Below are 20,783 nucleotides of genomic sequence, written 5' to 3'. Positions count from 1 at the left end.
CCAAAATTTTCAACCTTAAAAACCAAAACCGAGCCGAAACCAAACTATTATCAAAAATTCAAAAACCGAAATTTCGGTTTCTAGTTCGGTTTTAGCCCAAACCCCACCCAAACCGAAACGTGCACACCCGTAAGAGTAATTAGGTTACTATTGCTGAGAATATTATCAGATTCACACATTTCAAAATAATTTGTTCTTAAAATATGAAAATACCCTAAAATTATGTATAAATAGGTCTAAGAAATTGGACAACAAAATTACAAAGAAATAACAAAACAAATCATCAGCATTACATAAAGTAAAGTATTATGTTTGACAATGTATTGGTTTAAAGGCCAGCACAAAAGCCCTTATTTAGGTTTTATGAAGTAAACTCAGACCGAAGAAACGACAACTCAAAATACACACACTCGACTAAATTAAATTTCAACAGCATAAGCAATTAGGTTGATGATCGAACGTTGTGGGTGATAAAGGCATACCTTGATCGGAGCTATGAGTTACAAGCGGGTGAATATTTGTTCGTAACGGAGGATGAAGTGAGGGTTGTGTTGAGCACGTGTGGAACTGGAACAGATGGCAACCGGAAAGTACAAGTACTTGTGTTTGGTTTGGTTCTTTAAACTTACGGTTTTGGTCCTTAAAAATTTGTTTACCTTAAAAACACCACTTTGTTCTTTTATTTTTTTTTAAAGAAAAACCGGATTTTAATAATATAAAATTTGACTAATAGTATTCCGGCATGTACCTCATCTCTATTTCTATAATTACACTAAAAATCAAATAATATTCTTTTATATCTTTACTAGATTTAATCTCCCGTATTACGGAGGTTGTTTTACATTATTCGTTTTCAATATTTATATATGTATATTTGGATTTTAATTTTATTTATTGTAAAAAAGTTAATAATTAATATACTTGAGGTTTGATGATAAAATTGTTTCACAAATAAATGATATGTTATAATCCGGTTTAAAAGCTATCTGGGTTTGGTGATACTCATTGCCTGTTTATTTTCTTTATTATAAAATTGTTTATTAATTATAAATAATACCTTTTTTTTAAATAAAATGAGATTAAATTTTAGTGTATTCCTATTTTATAGGGTTTTCATATCAAATAATTGGTAAGATTAATTTTTAATTTAATGAGATGTTATAACTCGTTTAAGAACTATCTGGATTTGGTAAAACTCATACCCATGAATTTGGGTTAAATCAATGAGAGACCTTCATTAAAAAATTAAGCAATCTGGTGACTTCCATAAAAGGGGAGAGCGACCACATTGCGACACGTAGGATTTTAGGGTTTCGTTTATATATATTATAGATAGATTATTACAGTTTTCTCTCTCCACTACCCACAATCATTTCAACAAATATTAAAAAAATAAATGGAGGCTAACAAAATTTCCCCATATTTACAGAAAAGTCACTAGGTTTTTCTCTTCACCCTATAATTTGCACTCATAGCTCCACCCTATAATTTGCAAAACTCTCCACCCTATAAGCATTATAATCATTTCTCTTATCTTCAAATTCAAAATTACACTAAAAATCACTACTTTTTATGTCTCCTATTCAACTAGATAATGTTTTTCTATACCTTTATTATTATCTTTTCTCTTTCGTCTACTCACAGCCACTTTCAACATATATTAAAAAATTATTGGGAGTGAACAGTAGTTTTTCAAATATACAGAAAAATTACTGCATTTTCTCTATTCTCAACTTACAACAACTTAAACCACTCAATACATTATAAAAACCTCCCTCATAAAAAATGAGGGATAGGAACAATACTTTTATAAGTTATAATTTTAGTTTTGTTAGCAACGACAATCCCGGTAGCATAATTATCATAGATTTACACTTATTATACGGCTTTTAAATAAAAGTATTAAAATATTTACTGACCGTTTTTTTTACCATAGAACCACCTAACAGTTTTATTATATTATCGAAATATTTTGGAAAAGAGTTGTTTAAATTAACAAATCTTGTATATGTAAAGTTAAGGAAAACTCTCCTCTCATATATAAGCATCATTGAAAAGAAATAAAAATTTCTTCCTGTACCTCTCTCTCTTTAACTTGTCTCTAGTTTTGTGGAGTCTTTCATTAGTCTTTTGTGAGTCTCTTTTTTCCATCTCAATAGATGGTTGGATAGCTGCCCTAATCTACAATCTACTCAAATACAACATTCTATCGCGTCGAATACATCGCATGATAAGTCAGTAAAGTTGTTGATGTTATCATCTCTCCTCGGTGGCAGCTCATCAAGTGTTTAGAATGTGTTTGAGATGTTATAGTGAAACTTACCAAATGGTAGTTAGATATCTGATTGTATTCAAGAAGCACACGGAAAGAATCGAATTCGAAATCATAATAATGATACTATGAACTATGAAGTGATCATGTGTAATAATATTCTTATGTGGTAATTTCACAATCTTGTAAATGGTTGTAGTTGCTAAACACAATTGTATATACACCTATTTAACGGCGTAAACAAGCCGAGTGCCACTCGAGTGGTGTTCTTATTGTTGTAATGTTCACCAAACCCAAGAGAAGATTCTCATGTATTAAAATTCATCTATAGTGAAATTCTTCGTCGTATGATAGCAACAAAAATCAATATGCAAGACAAATGGGCGGTCAACTCGACTCTTAAACGAGCATGAATGCTTAAAAGGTGTTGGTAAAAACTTTATTAATACTGCAGCTTACATTTGCTAATGGTATGATGCCTACCAAAACTAGTTGCAGGTCCATCTTCTGGAAGTCGAAGATGTTCCTCATTATACATGACTTGGACAAGACAAAGACCATGAGGCGGGGCAACCAGAGCGACCTTTGCAAGCTCCTTGCGATCACGTGTTGCCAAAATTTTTGGAACAATTTCTGGTGGGAGCGCCTCCTTCCCGATTTGTAGCAATAGCGCGACCTATAAAACATACTAAAGTTGTGGGAATATATATATTTGGATAATTAGTATAGATTCACAAAGGGCGTTGATGTACCATGTTTCGGACTTGCCTATACATAAAACCCGAGCCTTCAACTTCAACATGCAAAATGGGTCCCTATAAAACAAAAATTCAGCCATCCAAGTATGACTAGGGGTGCAAACGAGCCGAGCCGCGCCCAATCTCGACTAGGCTCAGCTTGGCTTGTTTTGACTTACGAGAGCTCGAGCTCTTTTTCTAAAGCACGGCTCATGAACCGTGTTTTCTAAAGCTTGTCTCTTTTATTATTTATCAATTTAAACTTTAGATACATTTTATTATTATATTTATATATTTTTGAGAAAAACCTTAAACGAGTCTAGCTCCCAAGCGGCTCGGCTCGTCTCGTTTGCACCCCTACAAGTATTTAGAATTTCATGAAAACAAATGCATACCTTTTCAATAATATCCATTCGGGATATACTCTTGACCGAGCTAACGACACGGTCATTGCGTTGTGCATTCGCAAAAGCTGAGAAATCATGTCTCCCTACAAAATACTTGGCCGCTTCCCTCATGACACAAATATTGAGCTTGGAAAGATTATGATAAGCGTACAGACGATGGAACGGGTCCATGACAGTATCATTATAAATCATGTACCGATAAATCTTTCCAGTGACTGAAAACCGAGCATGAAACTCAGGCAGTGCAGGGCTGACTTCTCTGACCCGAACGTCAGGAGGAAGAAGACCGTTGAGTGCAGTGTGCATATCCTGCAGTTCGTTATAACCGAAAGGCGTAACAAAGTGTGCCACCTGACCAAGGGCATGAACTCCCGTGTCGGTCCTGCTTGCGCCAACTAAACACAGGTCCTTACGGTCTAGTTTTGTAACACGAGTTAAGGCTTGTTCCAAGGCGCCTTGTAAGGTTGGCGTTGACGGCTGATACTGCCAGCCTAAATCATCAAAAATTAGTTTAGTTTCTCATCATACCCTTGTCATTAGATCCTAGAAGCAGTTAGGGGTGCAAACGCAGGCCACTCGCAAGAAAACTCGAATTGAGCCGAGCTTCAATGAACTCAAGCCTAAAAATAAGCTTGCTCAGGAAACGAGCCCGAGCCCAGGCTTTACTTATCGAGCTCGAGCTAGTTCACGAGCCTGTTATTTGTATATCTATTATTTAGTATATATTTATTTAATAATTAATGTTATGCATAAAACTATCACAAAAGTAACTTAATAATATTTAATAATTAATGTTATGCATAAAACTATCACAAAAGTAACTTAATAATATATATTATGTTATAGATAAAATTATAATTAAAAATAAATCTAATAATTAAAAATATATATAAATTAATTAATAAATAAAACATGAGCCGAGCTTGTGTTCTTTGCAGGCCTGGCCAAGCTCAGACTCAGCTCGTATACACCCCTATAAACAGCAATAAGCCTAAAACGGGTATTCAAAATTGCATTAAATATTAAATTAGCAGCTACAAATGACATGAAGTTTATAACATAGAGCACAGTCATCATCAAGTAGGGTGCAAAGAAGCCCGAGCCCCTCGCGAGCCACCATATATCGGATCGATAAAAAGCTTGAAACAGCCCGAACTTGAGCCAAGCCCGAGCCTCAAATAAAGCTCGTTTAGTAATTGAGCCCGATCTCACGCTTGTTTAGGCCGTATTTTTAAGTTTTAACTCTTTTGGAACTTTATGTATCAATTTCACATTACACAGCCGAGCTTGAGCTGAGCTTTGACTCGTTTAATTTACTACATGAGCTTGAGTTGAACTTAGGGTTCAGGAAATATATAAAAATAATTAAAAACGTATATAAAGTAATTAATAAGGAAAGAGATAACCACCGGAAAATCGAGTGCCGTCATAAGATAAAAGCAACCGCCATTTGAAAACAGGAGGCGGTGTTTGACTTTGATTGTCAGCGGCAGCAGCAGGATGAGCAACCGCCAAAGGAAGGGCAAGTGCCATTAATTAATAATCGAAGTTTTATATAATTTACTATAAAACGATTACAATAAAGTGGCAGGCAAACGGGCAACAAGCTGCGCCGCAACCCCTTTTTAAACAGCAAAGCCAATCTTGCTAAAAACGAACTACTCACGGCGATGACGCTGCCGCCGCAAAACACTCTGGTTTGGTTTTAGACTTTAGAGAGAGATAGAATCAATGTTTTATTTTCTTATATTTGTTTTATTATTACTTGCTCAATTTTAACTTTTTTTTTATACATATCTTAGCAATTTTATTATGGGAAAATTCCTAAGATGTCTCGTTAACGGAAAGAGAAATCATTTTTATCCCCTTAAATAAAAGTTTTCAGAAATATTTTCTGCAAACACGTCTTTGACGACGTGTTAGGCCTTAACGCATCTTTCACGACTTGTTAGACTCTGACGCGTCTTTCACGACAAGTTAGCAACTTAGCCCTAATAATTGTTTTTTTAATTACATTATTATCATTAACTTTACTTTGGATTTTTAATAACTTGTAATGCATAAAGTTTTATAAAGATCCAAATATACAGTTGAAACTTATTTATTTTTATCTACGTGTTGGCATAAATTTTACTTAACATGAGACTGGTCAAATTTTATTGAACATTTCGATATCAATTTGGCACTCGGTTTTAAGTAAAATTTATGACATGTAGAAAAAATAAACACGTCTCAATGACATGTTTAAAATTATATATAAATTTATATATTACAAGTTATAAAGAAATAACAAATATGTATTAAATTAATTATAATAATGTAATATTAAAAAAAAAATGTCAAACATGTCGTGAAAGACGCGCGTTGCAGGCTAACAAGTCGTGAAAGACGCGTTTGGTGGCCAAATAGGTCGTGAAAGACGCGTTGAGGCCTAACACATCGTCAAAAATGTGTTTATAGAGGACATTTCTGGAAACTTTTATTTAAGGGGACAAAAATAAAATCTCTCCCCATTATATGACATTTTGAGGATTTTCCGTTTTATTATATACATACCTTAACAATTAAACTATAGCATACTGCTTATGCTTTTCTATACTAACAATTAGTTTATATAGTTTTATATATTGTTTATAGTGTTATGGCTAAGTATAAAATGAAAACCCACTTGAGTTGTGAAAACTCTAGAAACCCATTCTCAACCACATGTTTTTAATTAATGTTTAAATTTTGTGGTCCACAATTAAAGTAAATAAAAAATATAAATATAAATATAAATATAATTTTTTCTCTCTCTAGAAAACATATATAAAAATTAGTAAAAAAATGTTAAAAAATAGCAAAATATTTTTTTTGATGTTTCGATGTTTTATATTTAATGTTACAACATATATTACATATAACCAAAAAAAAAAAACGATGTTACATGGGGTTTTCACGGGTTTTCATAACTCAAATGGGTTTTCATTTTAACCTTACCCATAGTGTTATCGCCTTACAATATGACCAGTCCTACCAGATTACCAATGCATCAATATTACATCTGGCTTGTTGTATAATGTTACAATGTTACTAGTTTCTAAAACCTTCACACAAGAAGGATTCAAAATAATTATTTTAATAGATTATGTATAATACAATTGGTTTTTAAATCCAGTTTGCCCATCTTACCAGTGAACCAGTAAGACATTCGGTTTGTTGTCTAATCCGGTTCTAAAACATTGGTAAAACTTTTTAAGACAAATGTGAAATAAACGGGTCACTCATTTTAAAATTTAAATTTCTTTTGGAGACGTAGGCATTCTTGCTAAGTTTTAGATGGTGTAATATTAGCCACAACGATTGTGTAATAATAATACTTATAAAACAATATAAAAAAACAAATATCATGTAACAAAAATCTCCCACAATTGTCAAAATCTTGGAATTAGCATCTTTATTTCCTTCCCTTTCCCCTTTTACCACCATTTTTCCCAAACTTGTTCCCCTTCTTCTTGGAGTTATTCTTCATCAGCGCCGCTTTCGTTGCCTTCGTCTGCCTATCTTTCCGAACTTGCTCGAAATTTTTCACCTCTGAACGCACATGAGCGTTAGGAACCGGACGGCCCTTATTCCCACCTCTGAACCCTCTGCGTCCTCCTGCTAAAACCACAACTTCATTAATAACAGTAAAAAACAAATGAATGAGAAAACCGAAAACCGCCTTTAAAATTCATAATACAAGATTAAGATGATCATACCTCTGAGACTTGTAGATTCCACAGCACTACCACCTTCATTGTTTGTTCCTTGGAAAGATATCTTAGTGTGAGATTTTTCCTTCCATCGTTTATATAATCCGGTTTTATTTGCCTTTGCTTTTGAACCGCTCTCCGTTACTATCTGTATACAGTATATCAGTGGCTGCTTCATATAGGTTAAAGAAAAGACAATTTGATAGATGGATGTAAATAATGTACCTTCCCACTAGCGGTGATGCGGTCTCCATTGTTCAATTTAACATACTTTTTACTCCTCTGTCATCAGAAAAAATGAAAGACGTTGAGATATTATGTGAAGTAAAGAATTACAATTGAAAAACCAACCTTATCCCAATGATATGCAGACTTCTGCTTTTGCAATCCCCCACTATCATCTGCAGCTAGATCGAGAACAGCTGAATCCAACCTGATCATTGATCAATACAAGTCAATGCCTCAACTTTGATAATATGCAACATGCGTATGAGACCCGTGCTTTTACTTTAGAAGCACCTTTGGCAAATTAGAATCAAAAACCAAAAAAATCCAAGAGCCAACTAATGGCATAAGCAATTAGCATATAAAAGTATACCTGTTGGAAGCAAAGCCGCCTTGATTATTTCTGACGGAAAGGCCTGCCTCAAAATGCTGACACCAAGAAGAAGATATATAAAAATCAAACAATAAAATAGAGCACACCGGTGCCAGGAAATTGATAGTTGGAAAGCAAATTCATAGATAACAGAGTAGCGTATACATCGAAAGTGTTGATATTAATTTTTAAGAGAATGATAACCTACTTGATTTGTTGGCACTGAACTTATAAAAAACTCCTCATCCTTGAAGCACTGTGCCTTCCTTCTACTACCAGAAACTGCAAGAATTTCATATTAATGATGAACTACAGATACGTAATACATAAAGGAATATTAGCAGCCTTTATCATAAAGCCATACTAAAGTTCCCATTTCCTTCAAAAGCAAGTACAACAAAATCTACACTTGCTTAACAGACCACAGACGCTTTTGAAATTTAAAGCATCCATCAAATATTTGATTTCTCAAGTATAACATAGATATGATAGTGAATGCATCTAGCAAACGACTTAGGTGTCAGTTAAATAACAAACCTTTCTTTCCCTTGCCTGTTGAAGTATCATCTGTAGGTTCAACCTCCTGCAAAGCATATAGCCATTTCACGTGTCAGCTAAATGAAGTGAAAAAAGATCCAGGTTAATGTGCTTTTAGAAAACCAATCGCGTCGTATAGTTGAACCATAAAGGTAAGTGTGTATTGGGTTGCATAGGGGCTCTATATATAGACTTTGATATTACACGTGATAAGTCCACTTACATAACTCTTTTAATAGGGTACGAGAGAGACGCTACAAGTCACACTATAAAAATAAATAATCCTAGACTATTCAGGCTGAATTATGTTATTTTGAAGTCAGGATACATCATTAAGTAATGACATTGGTATCTGTGTATTTGGACAATTAGAAAAAAAAAATGCACCTCATACAGGAAACGAAATAACATGTAATCAATCACTGGTACAAACGCATGATTAGCTAAAAAATGCAAGATCTGACTTCACCTCTTTTAAACGATTGCTAGACTGCTGCTGGTTTACTTTATTAATGATCCTCTCATGAACAGCTCGTTTCATCTTCATAACATCAACCCATTGCCCAGCAGGTCCCTGAAACAACACAACAAAATAAGAATAGAGATAAAACAAAAACACACTTCGTTCTCATCTTCATATTTTAAAATAATCAATAACTAGTTTAAAGGATGTGATTATTTCTTCTTCAGATAAAGCTCGTGTTTGCAAACAAAACAATGTGTTTAGCAACATCATTTTAAGAAACCAAAACTTGGAAGCATACAACCGTCTTTAAACATAGAGAGGAACGCAAGGCAATAAGAAAGAGTAAACATGGAAAAAACATTTTTCCTCAGAAGCAGCAAAGGCAACAAGTCATCACTTAACCTTCATTTCCTTTTCCATTAGAGCATTAAAAGGTGATTGTAGAACGTGACATAGGCAGAAGATTAATAGTCCTATTGTACATACAGCAGTATGCATGCTCTTAGTGAAGCGGCACAGGGCGCATGAAACACAATGCAAACAGACACATAACAAATATTCATATAATAATGCAAACTGATTCAAACTACACTAATCAGAACACCATCAAGAACAAGTATAGACAAATATAAAAACTATTACCTGCAGATGCTTTGCTTTGGCAGCATGACCTTCAGATTCCAGGACAGTTTGCTTTGCTCTGTATGCTTTTAAGCTCTTGGAAAATGCTAATGCAGACAACTCATTGCCCTCCAGTACTTTGATAAACATTGGGTGCAACCCCTCACGAGGCAAATTTTTAGCTCTTTTAGCAGATTCCCTGGAAGGCTTCTCTTTTGTTTTGGTGTACAAGCGGAATGCTCGTTCACAAGGCCTCAACAAGCAGTCCAATTCTGTAGACGAATCAACTGTTTCATGAACTCTATCTGCAATAAGATCAATGGCTGTTTGGGGAAAACGCCCAAACACGGTTTCACCATTGGCCATTGCCAGATCAATATCCGACATAACCTCCTTCATATCACGCAAAACCTCTTCCTCAGTCGGTGCAGGCCTAATTGGTCTAGAAAGAAAAAGATATAGATCAAGAAGATAAGGCATGTCTTCAGATGTCACAAAAGAAAATGCGATACCGGTCCGACCAGCTCTCGCAGCCCTACCCACCCGATGCACAAAAAGCTTTGGTTTACAAGGAAAATCCCAATTTATAACATTGTCAAGCAATGGAATGTCAATCCCTCTAGCTGCAACATCGGTCACAATTAAAATCTTTTTCTCCCTTGATCTAAACAGTGAGACATTTTTATTGCGATCAACTTGATCCATATCACCATAACAAACAGAATGCTCTATGTCTTCTTCTTTCATCAGATGACCAAGAAACTGAACATGATGTTTTGTAGAGACAAATACTATTGACTGCTCTTCAGGTCCGATATGATCCCTAATCAAATACAGTAAAGCTGCTAACTTTTCTTCCTGCCTTAAGGTGAAAAAGGTGAGTTTTAGGTCGGGACTAATTTTGGTCTCCAAGTCAAGACGCACAAGCTGCGGGTCCCGTAGACCTGCTTTGGCAAACTCGGCAAGCGCACTAGGTAATGTTGCACTAAAGAGCAGCGTCTGCCTATTCTCACCTAACTGCATAAGAATTCGGTGCAACTGTTCGGCGAACCCCATGCTAAAGAGACTGTCGGCTTCATCAAAAACCACATATTCAACTGATCGCAATGACATATCGTCCACCTCTTCCAGATGATGCATTAGCCTGCCCGGAGTTGCAATTATGATATCCGGACTCTGTGCCAATTCTTCAAACTGACTTTCCATGCTATCACCACCAACTAATAAACTAACACGAAGGTCGGTAAATTTGCCAAGTTCTTGGGTAAACTTATGTGTCTGAAGAGCAAGATCACGAGTAGGTGACAAGATTAGAGCTCTGACACCAGACTGAGAGACATGCTGCTGCAGCTTCTCGAGCATGGGAATCAAAAAAGCTGCGGTTTTACCGGACCCTGTCCTTGCCATTGCCACCACATCAGCGCCAGAGAGAATAATAGGCATCGTTTTACGTTGTATGGGTGTTGGTACTCTATACCCTTTACGTTTGATGCCATTGAACACATTTGAGCTTAAATTTAACGATTCAAACCCACCAGATTTTGCCTTTTTAGCTACCTTCTCTTTCTTCTTCAACTCCGTTACAAAACTTACAAGATGACCCATCCCTACATAAAAAAAATAAACTTTCAAGATTAAAAGTAAATAAAAGTAGGGGTGCTACTCGATATCAGCTGGTTGAAAAGTTCCAATTGACCCGAGCTTAACCGAACTCAAACCTTAAAATAATTTTGTTTGATAAACGAGACCGAGCCTGAGCTTCACTTATCAACCTCGAGTTGGCTCATGAGTGTAAACAAGCCTGTCGAAACATGAAATGAATCTGACCTGATCCGTGACGATGTTTCCACGGATGTCGAGATGAACGAACCACGTCTTGATCTTCTTCTCCAGTTGCTTGAGATCTGCAATGGCCTTTTGAGGGTGTGGAGGTGACTGCTAAGAAATCTCAAGGATCTCTTGTTTACAGACACAAAAATATGGTGGTGGCTCTTATTGAGCATGACACCTTAATAAGGAGGTGGAGACCTCCTTATATAGAGAGCCTCATGGCCACCATCATGGTACCCTAATTGGCCTAGCCCAGTTAGGGTTACCTCCACAAAACCCCCTCAGCCCAATAACATTGTATTAGTCCATATAATAAAATAAGCCAAACATAATAAATTTAGGGTCGTAAAACCGGGTTTAGTACCATACCCCTACAAGCCCCCCAAGTCCAGTGTTGCTCCTAGGCGCGCAAGCGTTTAGGTGGAGCACTGGACTTTATGAGGTGTGTTAGGACATGAGGCGGTTTTTTCCCTTTTCTTCGGCCTTGTCTTTATTGTCTTTGAGTTTTGGGAGGTTTTCTTCATGATGGTGACATGTTGTGGTCCTTATGATAATGATGGTGCACTAGCATGAATAAGATATAGCACGCATCATAACAATAGTGGCGCGGGGCCTGATAAAAGATAGAGTGCGCGTCTCGATAATAATGTAACATAACTTGCGCGCGAGGCAGCTTACGAGCTATAAAAATAATAAAGCTTGTGCGCGAGGCGACTTACGAGCTATAATATGATGATAAAGCTTGCGCGCGAGGCGACTTACGAGCTATAAGAATAATAAAGCTTGCGCGCGAGGCGACTTACGAGCTATGAGAATAATAAAGCTTGCGCGCGAGGCGACTTACGAGCTATGAGAATAATAAAGCTTGCGCGCGAGGCGACTTACGAGCTATGAGAATAATAACGCTTGCGCGCGAGGCGACTTACGAGCTATGAGAATAATAACGCTTGCGCGCGAGGCGACTTACGAGCTATGAGAATAATAAAGCTTGCGCGCGAGGCGACTTACGAGCTATGAGAATAATAACGCTTGCGCGCGAGGCGACTTACGAGCTATGAGAATAATAAAGCTTGCGCGCGAGGCGACTTACGAGCTATGAGAATAATAACGCTTGCGCGCGAGGCGACTTACGAGCTATGAGAATAATAACGCTTGCGCGCGAGGCGACTTACGAGCTATGAGAATAATAACGCTTGCGCGCGAGGCGACTTACGAGCTATGAGAATAATAAAGCTTGCGCGCGAGGCGACTTACGAGCTATGAGAATAATAAAGCTTGCGCGCGAGGCGACTTACGAGCTATGAGAATAATAAAGCTTGCGCGCGAGGCGACTTACGAGCTATGAGAATAATAAAGCTTGCGCGCGAGGCGACTTACGAGCTATAAGAATATAAAGCCTATTATTTATATAAATTTTATTAAAAAAACACTATACAAATATTTGTATTATAAACAAAATTATGATAATAGAAACTTTAAAAAATATACAATGTCATATATTTAAAAAATATACAATTATGCATATAGAAATAAGTTAATAAACAATAAACAAGCTGAAATCGAGCTTGATAATACGACTCACAAGCCTCGAGCTCTCGTAAGTTAACAGAAGCCAAGCTTGAGCCTAGGCGAGCTCTGGCTTGGCTCAGCTCATTCACACGCCTAATTGAAAGTTATAGTTTGGTTTATGCAACAGATTAGGTTAAATCATTCACAAAATTATATCAAAATGGCCAAACAAATGCATAATTTGACATTCAAACTTAGGGTTTACAAAACTAAGAACAAAATAAGAGGTTGTTTCTGCAATTACTAACACATTAATCGACTTATTATTAGTACCTAGGTAAATAATACATGCCAATACAATACAATACAATACCTTATAGGAAGGAAGAAGCACAACAACAGCAACGGCAGCAATAATATCTGTGCGGCGGACTGATTTATCTTCAAATAGATTTGCAGAGGTTAACCCGTGAAGGTTTGAACCGACCCGACTTGACTTGTAGAGTTGAAACCCTAGATTGGGTTGAACCCGGTTAATTTGAGCTTGGGCTATTTCTATTCGTTTATTTATTTGACCCACTAAATTCATGCCCGCATCGTCTGCTTCTGACGTGGCAGACGTTTTTTTTAAGGTGTCGTTTGTTTTTCTAAAAAATGTATGCACGGGTTCTTTTGCTTGTGTCGAACAGGCATTGTCATTTGAACACTGCTTGTTTTTTTTAAAACGTTTCATTAAAAAATGTCTACATGAACTGTTCTTGTTGCAGACTTGACTCGCCACTTCTAAGATCTTCTAATGTCTGCAGATGGCTAAACATCACCACCTACCAACATCTATTGTCCACCACCACCACCACCATCGACCGTCCGCCGCCGCCACCGTCCTCCATTCACCACCACAACCCAGCACCCACCATCCGCCACCACCACCTTCCACCGTCCATCACCACCACCACCTTCCACCGTCCATCACCTACCACCACCGTCTACCAACATCGTCCACCACCACCACCGACCGCTACCACTACCATAGTCCACCATCACCACCCACTACCACCATTCGTACACCAATACCAGTTTATTTTAGTAGTCTACAGACGTTAAAAAATAAACAATCTTCTTCTTGCAGGCCGTAGAGGTTTTGTCAACCTCTTCTTCTACAGATGTCTGTCACTTTGTGTACATATATAGTTCGCAGACTGCAAATAATATACCTCTGAAAAACAAACAACACCTAAGTCTGTGCTGACTTTATATAGTTACAAATTACTTGGTTTGTAGTTAATCCATTGTTTCATAAAAAAATGTTATTTTTGCTTAGTTACTCCATGTTCATTATATGTCCTCGGTTTGCTAGTACTTTGATCAAAGAGTTTGTTCTACTGCTTTAATATTTGTAGTTCCAGGCTTCACGTTGTTACGTCTTTTCACCTGCTGGGCGTATTAGATTAGTAATTGCATTATACATATATTAAAAAACTAGATGACGGTTGTCTCACAAAAAACCACTGTTCACTAATTGTATATATAAGATAAGCCACTTAGCTTTTGACACGCGCTTTTGTTACCACCTCTGTTCAACTGTCTACTTCGACTTTACATGTGTTATGTCCTAGGTCATCGTGTTGTTACATGTCGTTTCTCCATCTCTCTCGACAAAAGAGAGTAGTGAATATGTTTTTCTGTTGCCAGGCATCTTCATCTCTCAACTAGATCTCCAAAATATACAACACGCACATGGTTTTTTCTCTCCTTCGACGGTCTCTAGCAGCCACCGTCTCCAGCCATTAACCGTCATCATTGCCATGAACATCTCTCCCTAGTCGCACGGACCTTTATAATACTTGGTGACGGTTAGGTAATAGATGTAGCACTATGCCTATTAACATCCCTGCGGTTTTAGCACAGGAGCACATCAGGCCATTAAGGACTGTTCCTACAAAACTTTGGATATAAAAAATGGCTGCTGATTATTAAAGCATGCCCATTTGTAATTTTAATTCAAGTTATTTTGATAAATAAGCAATAAACCGTTTGGGTAAAAAAAAAAGACTTGTGTACCAAGTTTTGCCACTCAACTGTACAAGCACAAAAGTCAAATGTACCACATACCAAAAGAACAAAGGCATAGATGAAACTGTACAACATATGAATGAACCACCAGAGTTTTAGGGTGCAAAAACATCAATCTCTAGTTAACGTATTTACCACCACAATATATTTCATTCCATCTTATATGCCCATCCATGTTTTTCCAAGTATGCTTCTACTGCTTCTTTAATTGCCAAATTCGGTACTAGTTGCGACGGGTGAAGATCTTCACGAGTGATTGGATCAAACTTCCCCACCTGCAACAACCTCGGTTTAATGTAAGTTTCAAAAAAGTTATACTATGCACAAATGGTCCCTGTAGTTTGACCATATTGCAAGTATGGTCCCCAGATATTAAAACTTGCAAACTTAGTCCAAACATTTGTGAGAGGGCTGCACGTCCTCCACCGTTAATCCTGGTTAGTTTTTAACAAAAAATTGATGTCTGGTTTCATAATGTGAGCATAATTGTGCCTTTTCAAATTTGGACTCTAATTAATGATTATACTTGACTTCATCACATTCGATCAGTGCAAAACTGAAGGTTCAATGCATAATCGAATGTGATGAAGTTAACATTAGGAGTTCTTGAGTTTGAATAGTATTCTATCATGGTTCCAAACTTGAAAAGACGCAATTACCCTCACACAAGTGACACACGAAATCACTTTTCCGTTAAAAACTAACCAAGATTAAGAGTGGAGACTAAACATGCAACCGCCTGTCTGTCTTACATATTTTTGTAATAAGCTTGCATTTACTAAAATCTGGAAACCAAACTTGCAATATGGTTAAACTACAGGGACCATTTGTGCAACCTTCTCTTAACTATTATACTAATGCCACGTAAAGCAATAATACCTTCTCTAGATGATCAAGAATGATGGCTCTTTCATAAGTTAAACCGCTTGGAGTAATGACAGGGTCACGAAATATATCGAGTGTTATTTTGCAGCAAAGATAATCTGGCACCTGAAATTACAGATGTGCCACTAAGAAGGAAACTTGAATTCAAAAAGAAAACAGAAAAACTTACATCTGTTGGCTTGTCGGCTTCTGCAGCTTTGCTGAATACTAATTTCAGAGCTGCTAGTTGTTCTGAAGTTGAATCCGTAATACCATCTTCATCTTGGCTGATGTTATGCAAATAATTTTCTTTAAGAGCTATCTCACACGACTTTCTGTGGCACGTAACAACAGATAATGGGTTAAACTCTAATGGACCGTGAAATATTTCAAAAAATGAAGAAAATAAATTGTTTTGTTAGTGAACCCAAACTGGCCCAGCCTGTTTTGACACCTATAAATTCAACCGCCAGATGGGAACAATTTAAGAAGAAACATACTCAAGTTTTTGCAAATCCGAAGCTCGTTTAGTTGAATCACGCTGCCATTCCTTATATTTTGCACCTGCAAGCTCCTGCCATATCTCCTCCATCATATAACTATGAGGGTGTGCACCTCTACCAAGGTCCAAAGCCTGCATGGTCTCATAAGCCTATTACAATTGGTAAACATGTTTTATCCAATATTATTCTACTAAAATGCGCATACAATTATAGAAAATTGCTCCTTGCTTACACATAGAAAATTTGAGAACAATTACTCATACAAGTGATGGCGATGGCAAACTTGACCATTATGAATGGGTCAATTTGGGTCATGGTTCATCTCTACTGGTCAAACTAAAAGGAAAGCAGGTTGTAAGCATAGTGTAATGTATACAAATTACTAAACTGGTTTTTTTACAAGTTGTACTATTACTGTAAATAAAAGTATATATATTCTGTAAGCAAATTTTAATACAAACCAGTTATTAAAAAGTTCAAAAATTGAACAGAAAGTTTGCCGGTACAAGCCAACCAACTCATTATGACCCAGACCAAAAATTATCATTTTGACCTATTACTATATTAATTGAAACGCCTTATATAGCCACACTGTGATTATACTTCAATAAACAAGCAGAAGATTGACGGGTATCTCTTAAAATTTTAAATAAATCCTAACTTTCCACATCAGAGTATTCATTAATTAGAGTCCACAATCATGCCATCTTGATTAACCACATAAACCATTCGGATAAAAACATATAATTTCAACCATCGAAAGAACACAACATTGTTTTTTGCAGTTTAATCTTAAGAGATCGCAAAACTGAAAGTAAGATGCATACCCTTTCAAGCGCTTTAATTCCTTCATTATATTGTTCCCTTTGTAGTAGTGCAAGCCCTAGCATGTAATGTCCCTGCAGATATAAAAGAGGCCCACGTCATATCATTTAAGGTAGTCCGCTCTGGTTATATTTGCAATTAATGTACATTCAGCTGATTAAGGATGATGTAAGCTAGCATGCGCTTTTGAGGGAAATGCAATCTTAAAAAACATTATATTGCCTACAAGATTTACAATATCACATAATAAGATATCATAGGTAAGGATAAAGAACGATTAAGCCATGCTGCGCATGAAAGAGAGAGAAAACTGTCACAGCAAACAGCATCCAAGCTAGGATTTTTTATCAAAACCTAACAAATCAGATGCAATGTTTCCCAAGAATCACCGGGATTGATGCACCTATGGTTCACATGAAAAGCCAAGATATCTAAACTGTCAATGCTGATAATGAGATATTAATATGCAAATAGAGTTATATCTATTTTATGCTCCATTTATACTGCAACATGATTATCATATCTTGTATTATAACGATTTGTATTAACAGAGGTGTACAGAAAAGATTATCATTTATCAACATTCAACACTCACATTTCCCACAATGATCAATACGTATAAAAAAATAAACGGTATGAAATTATCAACACTTGATATATCAACCAATCAATCAATCACACCCAGTAATAGAAGCTAAAATAGAGTTAATATGCAAATAGTTAACATCAACCTATGGTTCACATGAAAAACCAAGATATCTAAACTGTCAATGCTGATAATGAGATATTAACATGCAAATAGAGTTATATCTATTTTATGCTCCATTTATACCGCAACATGACTATCATATCTTGTATTATAACGATTTGTATTAACAGAGGTGTAGAGAAAAGATTATCATTTATCAACACTCGCATTTCCCACAATGATCAACACGTGTAAAAAAAATAAACGGTATGAAATTATCAACACTCGACATATCAATCAATCAGTCAATCACACCCCGTAATAGAAGCAAAAAGTTATAATTCGCACAATGAACAGCAATATGAACTATGAAGCTCAACAGGTGAATAGTGTATCTATACAATATAACAAAATAATCTGTTAATATACACCTTGACAGATTTAGGATCAAGCTGAACCGCCCTCCGCGAGTCCTCTTCAACTCTTGCCCATTCACTATACACCAACACAAATAATTACATACAATATTGGGAAATTGGAAACAAATAATCCCACCTTCTGTGTATCGGCCGATAATAATCCCAACTTTAAAAATCACTACCAACGGTCCGACCTTTCAGCTATTTTTGTCTCAATGGTCCTCCGTTAAAAACACCTAACGTCGTTAAGTTTTTTTCGAGTTTCTAACTGATTTACATCAGTCGAGATAAGTTTCGAGAATGATACCGTTTCGAGATAAGTTTGAAACTCGGAAAAAACTTAACGACGCTAAGTGTTTTTTAACAGGGGGCCATTGAGACAAAAATAGCTAAAAGGTTGGACCGTTGGTGGTGATGTTTAAAGTTGGGATTATTATCGGCCGATGCACAAAAGGTGGGATTATTTATTTACAATTTGCCTACAATATTCAATCCAATTTTGCAATATGAAGCAAAGATTTAACTGTCAACTGTGTCTTAGTTCAAACCCTAAATGACAAAATCAGAGGGTACATACTTGCGTTTACGGTGGCATAACGCACGATTGGTCCAGTAAACCGGAACATTAGGGCACAGCGTGATCGCCTATCAAAATCAAACAAATCGGCATTTCGTCGAACACCTTATGAGCATGAAATAAAAATATAAAAAAAAAATAAAATAAAATGAAATGAAATACCTCGGTGTAAGCATCGATGGCAGCACCTAACCTATTCTTCTTGAAATAAAGGTTTCCGTTTTGCTTGAGTTGTTCTGCTTGCTCCGCTGCTGAATTCACACCCTTCGCCATCGCCGATTATTATTATTATTATTATTATTACGCGAATGCTTTGTTTCCTGTTTGTTAAAAACTCGGTGGCAGGCGATGGCAGGCGAGAGAGATGATGGTTCTAGATCGACACAATAGTCTCTGTGTGTGTGTGTTAGGACCTTTGTAATGAAATGTATTTTTTAATAAAAAAAATTATTTTAGAGGACATATGACGTGGAAATAAGGGTAGCTGGTCAAATTGATGTAAGAATGTTTTAATGTGAGTGTCTTGGTTTGGTCTGGTGGCTCTTACGCGTTAGGTGGAAAGGTCATGGTTTTTCTTGTAGTTGTTTGTGTTGGTGTTTGAATGAAGTTTATCTTTCAAAAGAAAGTGTAAGGTTATTGATTTATTGTTTATTTTTTTGTGAAGATTAACCGAATAGGTTTTAAAATATGTTAATTTAGTTGTATGCCATATATTTCAAATATTGAAAGGATTTCGAAAACAATACATGGGTTTATATTAGTTGCATCAGACTTGTTGCGTAGGGAGTAAAGAGTTGGTGGCAAGGTTTTCAATTGCGCACTTCATATAAGGTAGCAAATTTGTTCCAACATATTTAGATTTGTGGACCTTATGTCAACACAAACATAGAAGATAACTCGGTTTGGGGTGATTGGTTTAGGTGAGGTGATGGCGGATTGAAGTGCAAGGCATCTGGATCTAGAGATAAGGTGGTGCTATGGTTAGCGATGATCAAAATGGATGTGGTGGTTGGAAAGGTACACTAGGGTGGAGAGAATACACAAAGCGATATAAATGGGGGGGGGGGGGCATGAATATTTGCTATTAAAAACAATATCTCAACATGAAGCTAAAGGAGTGGTAAGCTGCTTTATAGAGTAAAGGCTTAAAGATTAGTCGGTCAAAGTTTGGTGGATTAAACGATGACGAGGACGTTCAAATCACCATTGAATCCCAAGAGGTTCCGCAGTCAACCAAGTTCAAATACTTAGTATCGTTTGTACAAAGTAATGGGGGGCACGGATAGTGATGTAGTCCATCATGTCCAGGCAGGATGGTGTAGATGGAGAACTGCCATAAGGGTATTGTGTGACAGGAGGTTCCCAACTAAATTAAAGGGAAAGTTTTATAGGGTTGCGATTAGACCTGCGATGCTATACGGAACAGATTGTTGGGGCATCAAGAAGACACATGTTCGTAAGTTGGAGGTAGCAGAGATGACAATAATAAGGTGGATGTGTGGGCACACAAGGTTAGACCGAATAAAAAACGAGGCGTTTTGGGAAACACTAGTAGTGGCTAGTATGTCAAATAAAATAAGAGATGGCAGATTGAGATGGTTTGGATATGTAAAAAGAAGACAACAAACGGGTCTCGTTAGATAAGTGGAAACTTTCTTTGTAAAGGGGAAGAGGGATAGATGTAGACCTAAATTGACTTAGGACCAAAGGATTATGTATGATTTGCTAGATTTGCACATATCTGAGGACATGGTTCAGGATAAGACTTCCTAGAGACGTAGAATTAAGGTTAAGGATCCGTCGGAGGAGGGGCTATTTCTTGTTATAACTTTTTATTATATTATTTTCGTTATTATTATTTTAATTTTCTATTTATGGTTATTATTTTTATCATAGTATTTTTTATCATATTATTATTTTTATTATTTAGTCTGTATATTATAAACGTTGCTTAAATGTTACCATTAGTATATTGTTTATAGTATAGTATCTCAACACTACTGTTTTCTTTTATTTTATCTTATTTTTTTTTGTTTGTTTATTTACTTATTTTTGAGCTGGGGTCTCACTGGAAGCAACATCTCTATCCTTAGAGATAGAGGCAAGGTCTGTATACATCCCAC

General features: G+C 36.4%; 2 protein-coding genes and 1 pseudogene across 2 annotated transcripts; all 3 read right to left on the bottom strand.

Moving 5' to 3' along the window:
• Positions 1–3,328: 3,328 nt before the first annotated feature.
• LOC143573230 (uncharacterized) lies at positions 3,329–4,949 on the bottom strand (annotated as a pseudogene).
• A 1,900-nt stretch (positions 4,950–6,849) lies between these two features.
• LOC143573238 (putative DEAD-box ATP-dependent RNA helicase 29) lies at positions 6,850–10,977 on the bottom strand. The gene is made up of 9 exons (XM_077058169.1): positions 9,394–10,977; positions 8,755–8,859; positions 8,286–8,331; positions 7,957–8,030; positions 7,749–7,804; positions 7,502–7,583; positions 7,376–7,432; positions 7,157–7,298; positions 6,850–7,055 (listed from the first exon to the last, which is right to left on the bottom strand). Exons 1-9 carry the CDS (start codon positions 10,975–10,977, stop codon positions 6,853–6,855), a joined length of 2,349 nt encoding a protein of 782 aa, XP_076914284.1. The 3' UTR covers positions 6,850–6,852.
• Positions 10,978–14,754: 3,777 nt separating this feature from the next.
• LOC143573214 (E3 ubiquitin-protein ligase CHIP-like) lies at positions 14,755–19,037 on the bottom strand. The gene is made up of 8 exons (XM_077058152.1): positions 18,823–19,037; positions 18,661–18,728; positions 18,096–18,159; positions 16,979–17,050; positions 16,149–16,282; positions 15,839–15,983; positions 15,664–15,774; positions 14,755–15,059 (listed from the first exon to the last, which is right to left on the bottom strand). The coding sequence occupies exons 1-8, from the start codon at positions 18,931–18,933 to the stop codon at positions 14,934–14,936; spliced, it is 831 nt and encodes a 276-aa protein (XP_076914267.1). The 5' UTR covers positions 18,934–19,037; the 3' UTR covers positions 14,755–14,933.
• Between the last annotated feature and the right edge of the window lie 1,746 nt (positions 19,038–20,783).

This window comes from Bidens hawaiensis, unplaced genomic scaffold (genome assembly GCF_021521415.1).
Source record: "Bidens hawaiensis isolate Kalapana, Puna unplaced genomic scaffold, B.hawaiensis_p1.1 tig00026238_1, whole genome shotgun sequence".
Taxonomy (NCBI): domain Eukaryota; kingdom Viridiplantae; phylum Streptophyta; class Magnoliopsida; order Asterales; family Asteraceae; genus Bidens; species Bidens hawaiensis.
Note: the sequence above shows the minus strand (reverse complement) of the source record. Positions and strands in the feature narration are given on the sequence as shown.

Excerpts from the sequence above, each read along its gene's own strand:
- LOC143573238 (XM_077058169.1), bottom strand. The coding sequence starts at position 10,977 with ATGGGTCATCTTGTAAGTTTTGTAACGGAGTTGAAGAAGAAAGAGAAG. Across the intron at positions 8,332-8,754 it reads CTAGCAATCGTTTAAAAGAG|GAGGTTGAACCTACAGATGA; the intron begins GTGAAGTCAGAT and ends TATGCTTTGCAG. Across the intron at positions 7,056-7,156 it reads GGAATCTACAAGTCTCAGAG|GAGGACGCAGAGGGTTCAGA; the intron begins GTATGATCATCT and ends TGGTTTTAGCAG.
- LOC143573214 (XM_077058152.1), bottom strand. The coding sequence starts at position 18,933 with ATGGCGAAGGGTGTGAATTCAGCAGCGGAGCAAGCAGAACAACTCAAG. Across the intron at positions 18,160-18,660 it reads TTATGCCACCGTAAACGCAA|TGAATGGGCAAGAGTTGAAG; the intron begins GTATGTACCCTC and ends GTTGGTGTATAG. Across the intron at positions 15,984-16,148 it reads TCGGATTTGCAAAAACTTGA|AAAGTCGTGTGAGATAGCTC; the intron begins GTATGTTTCTTC and ends TACGTGCCACAG.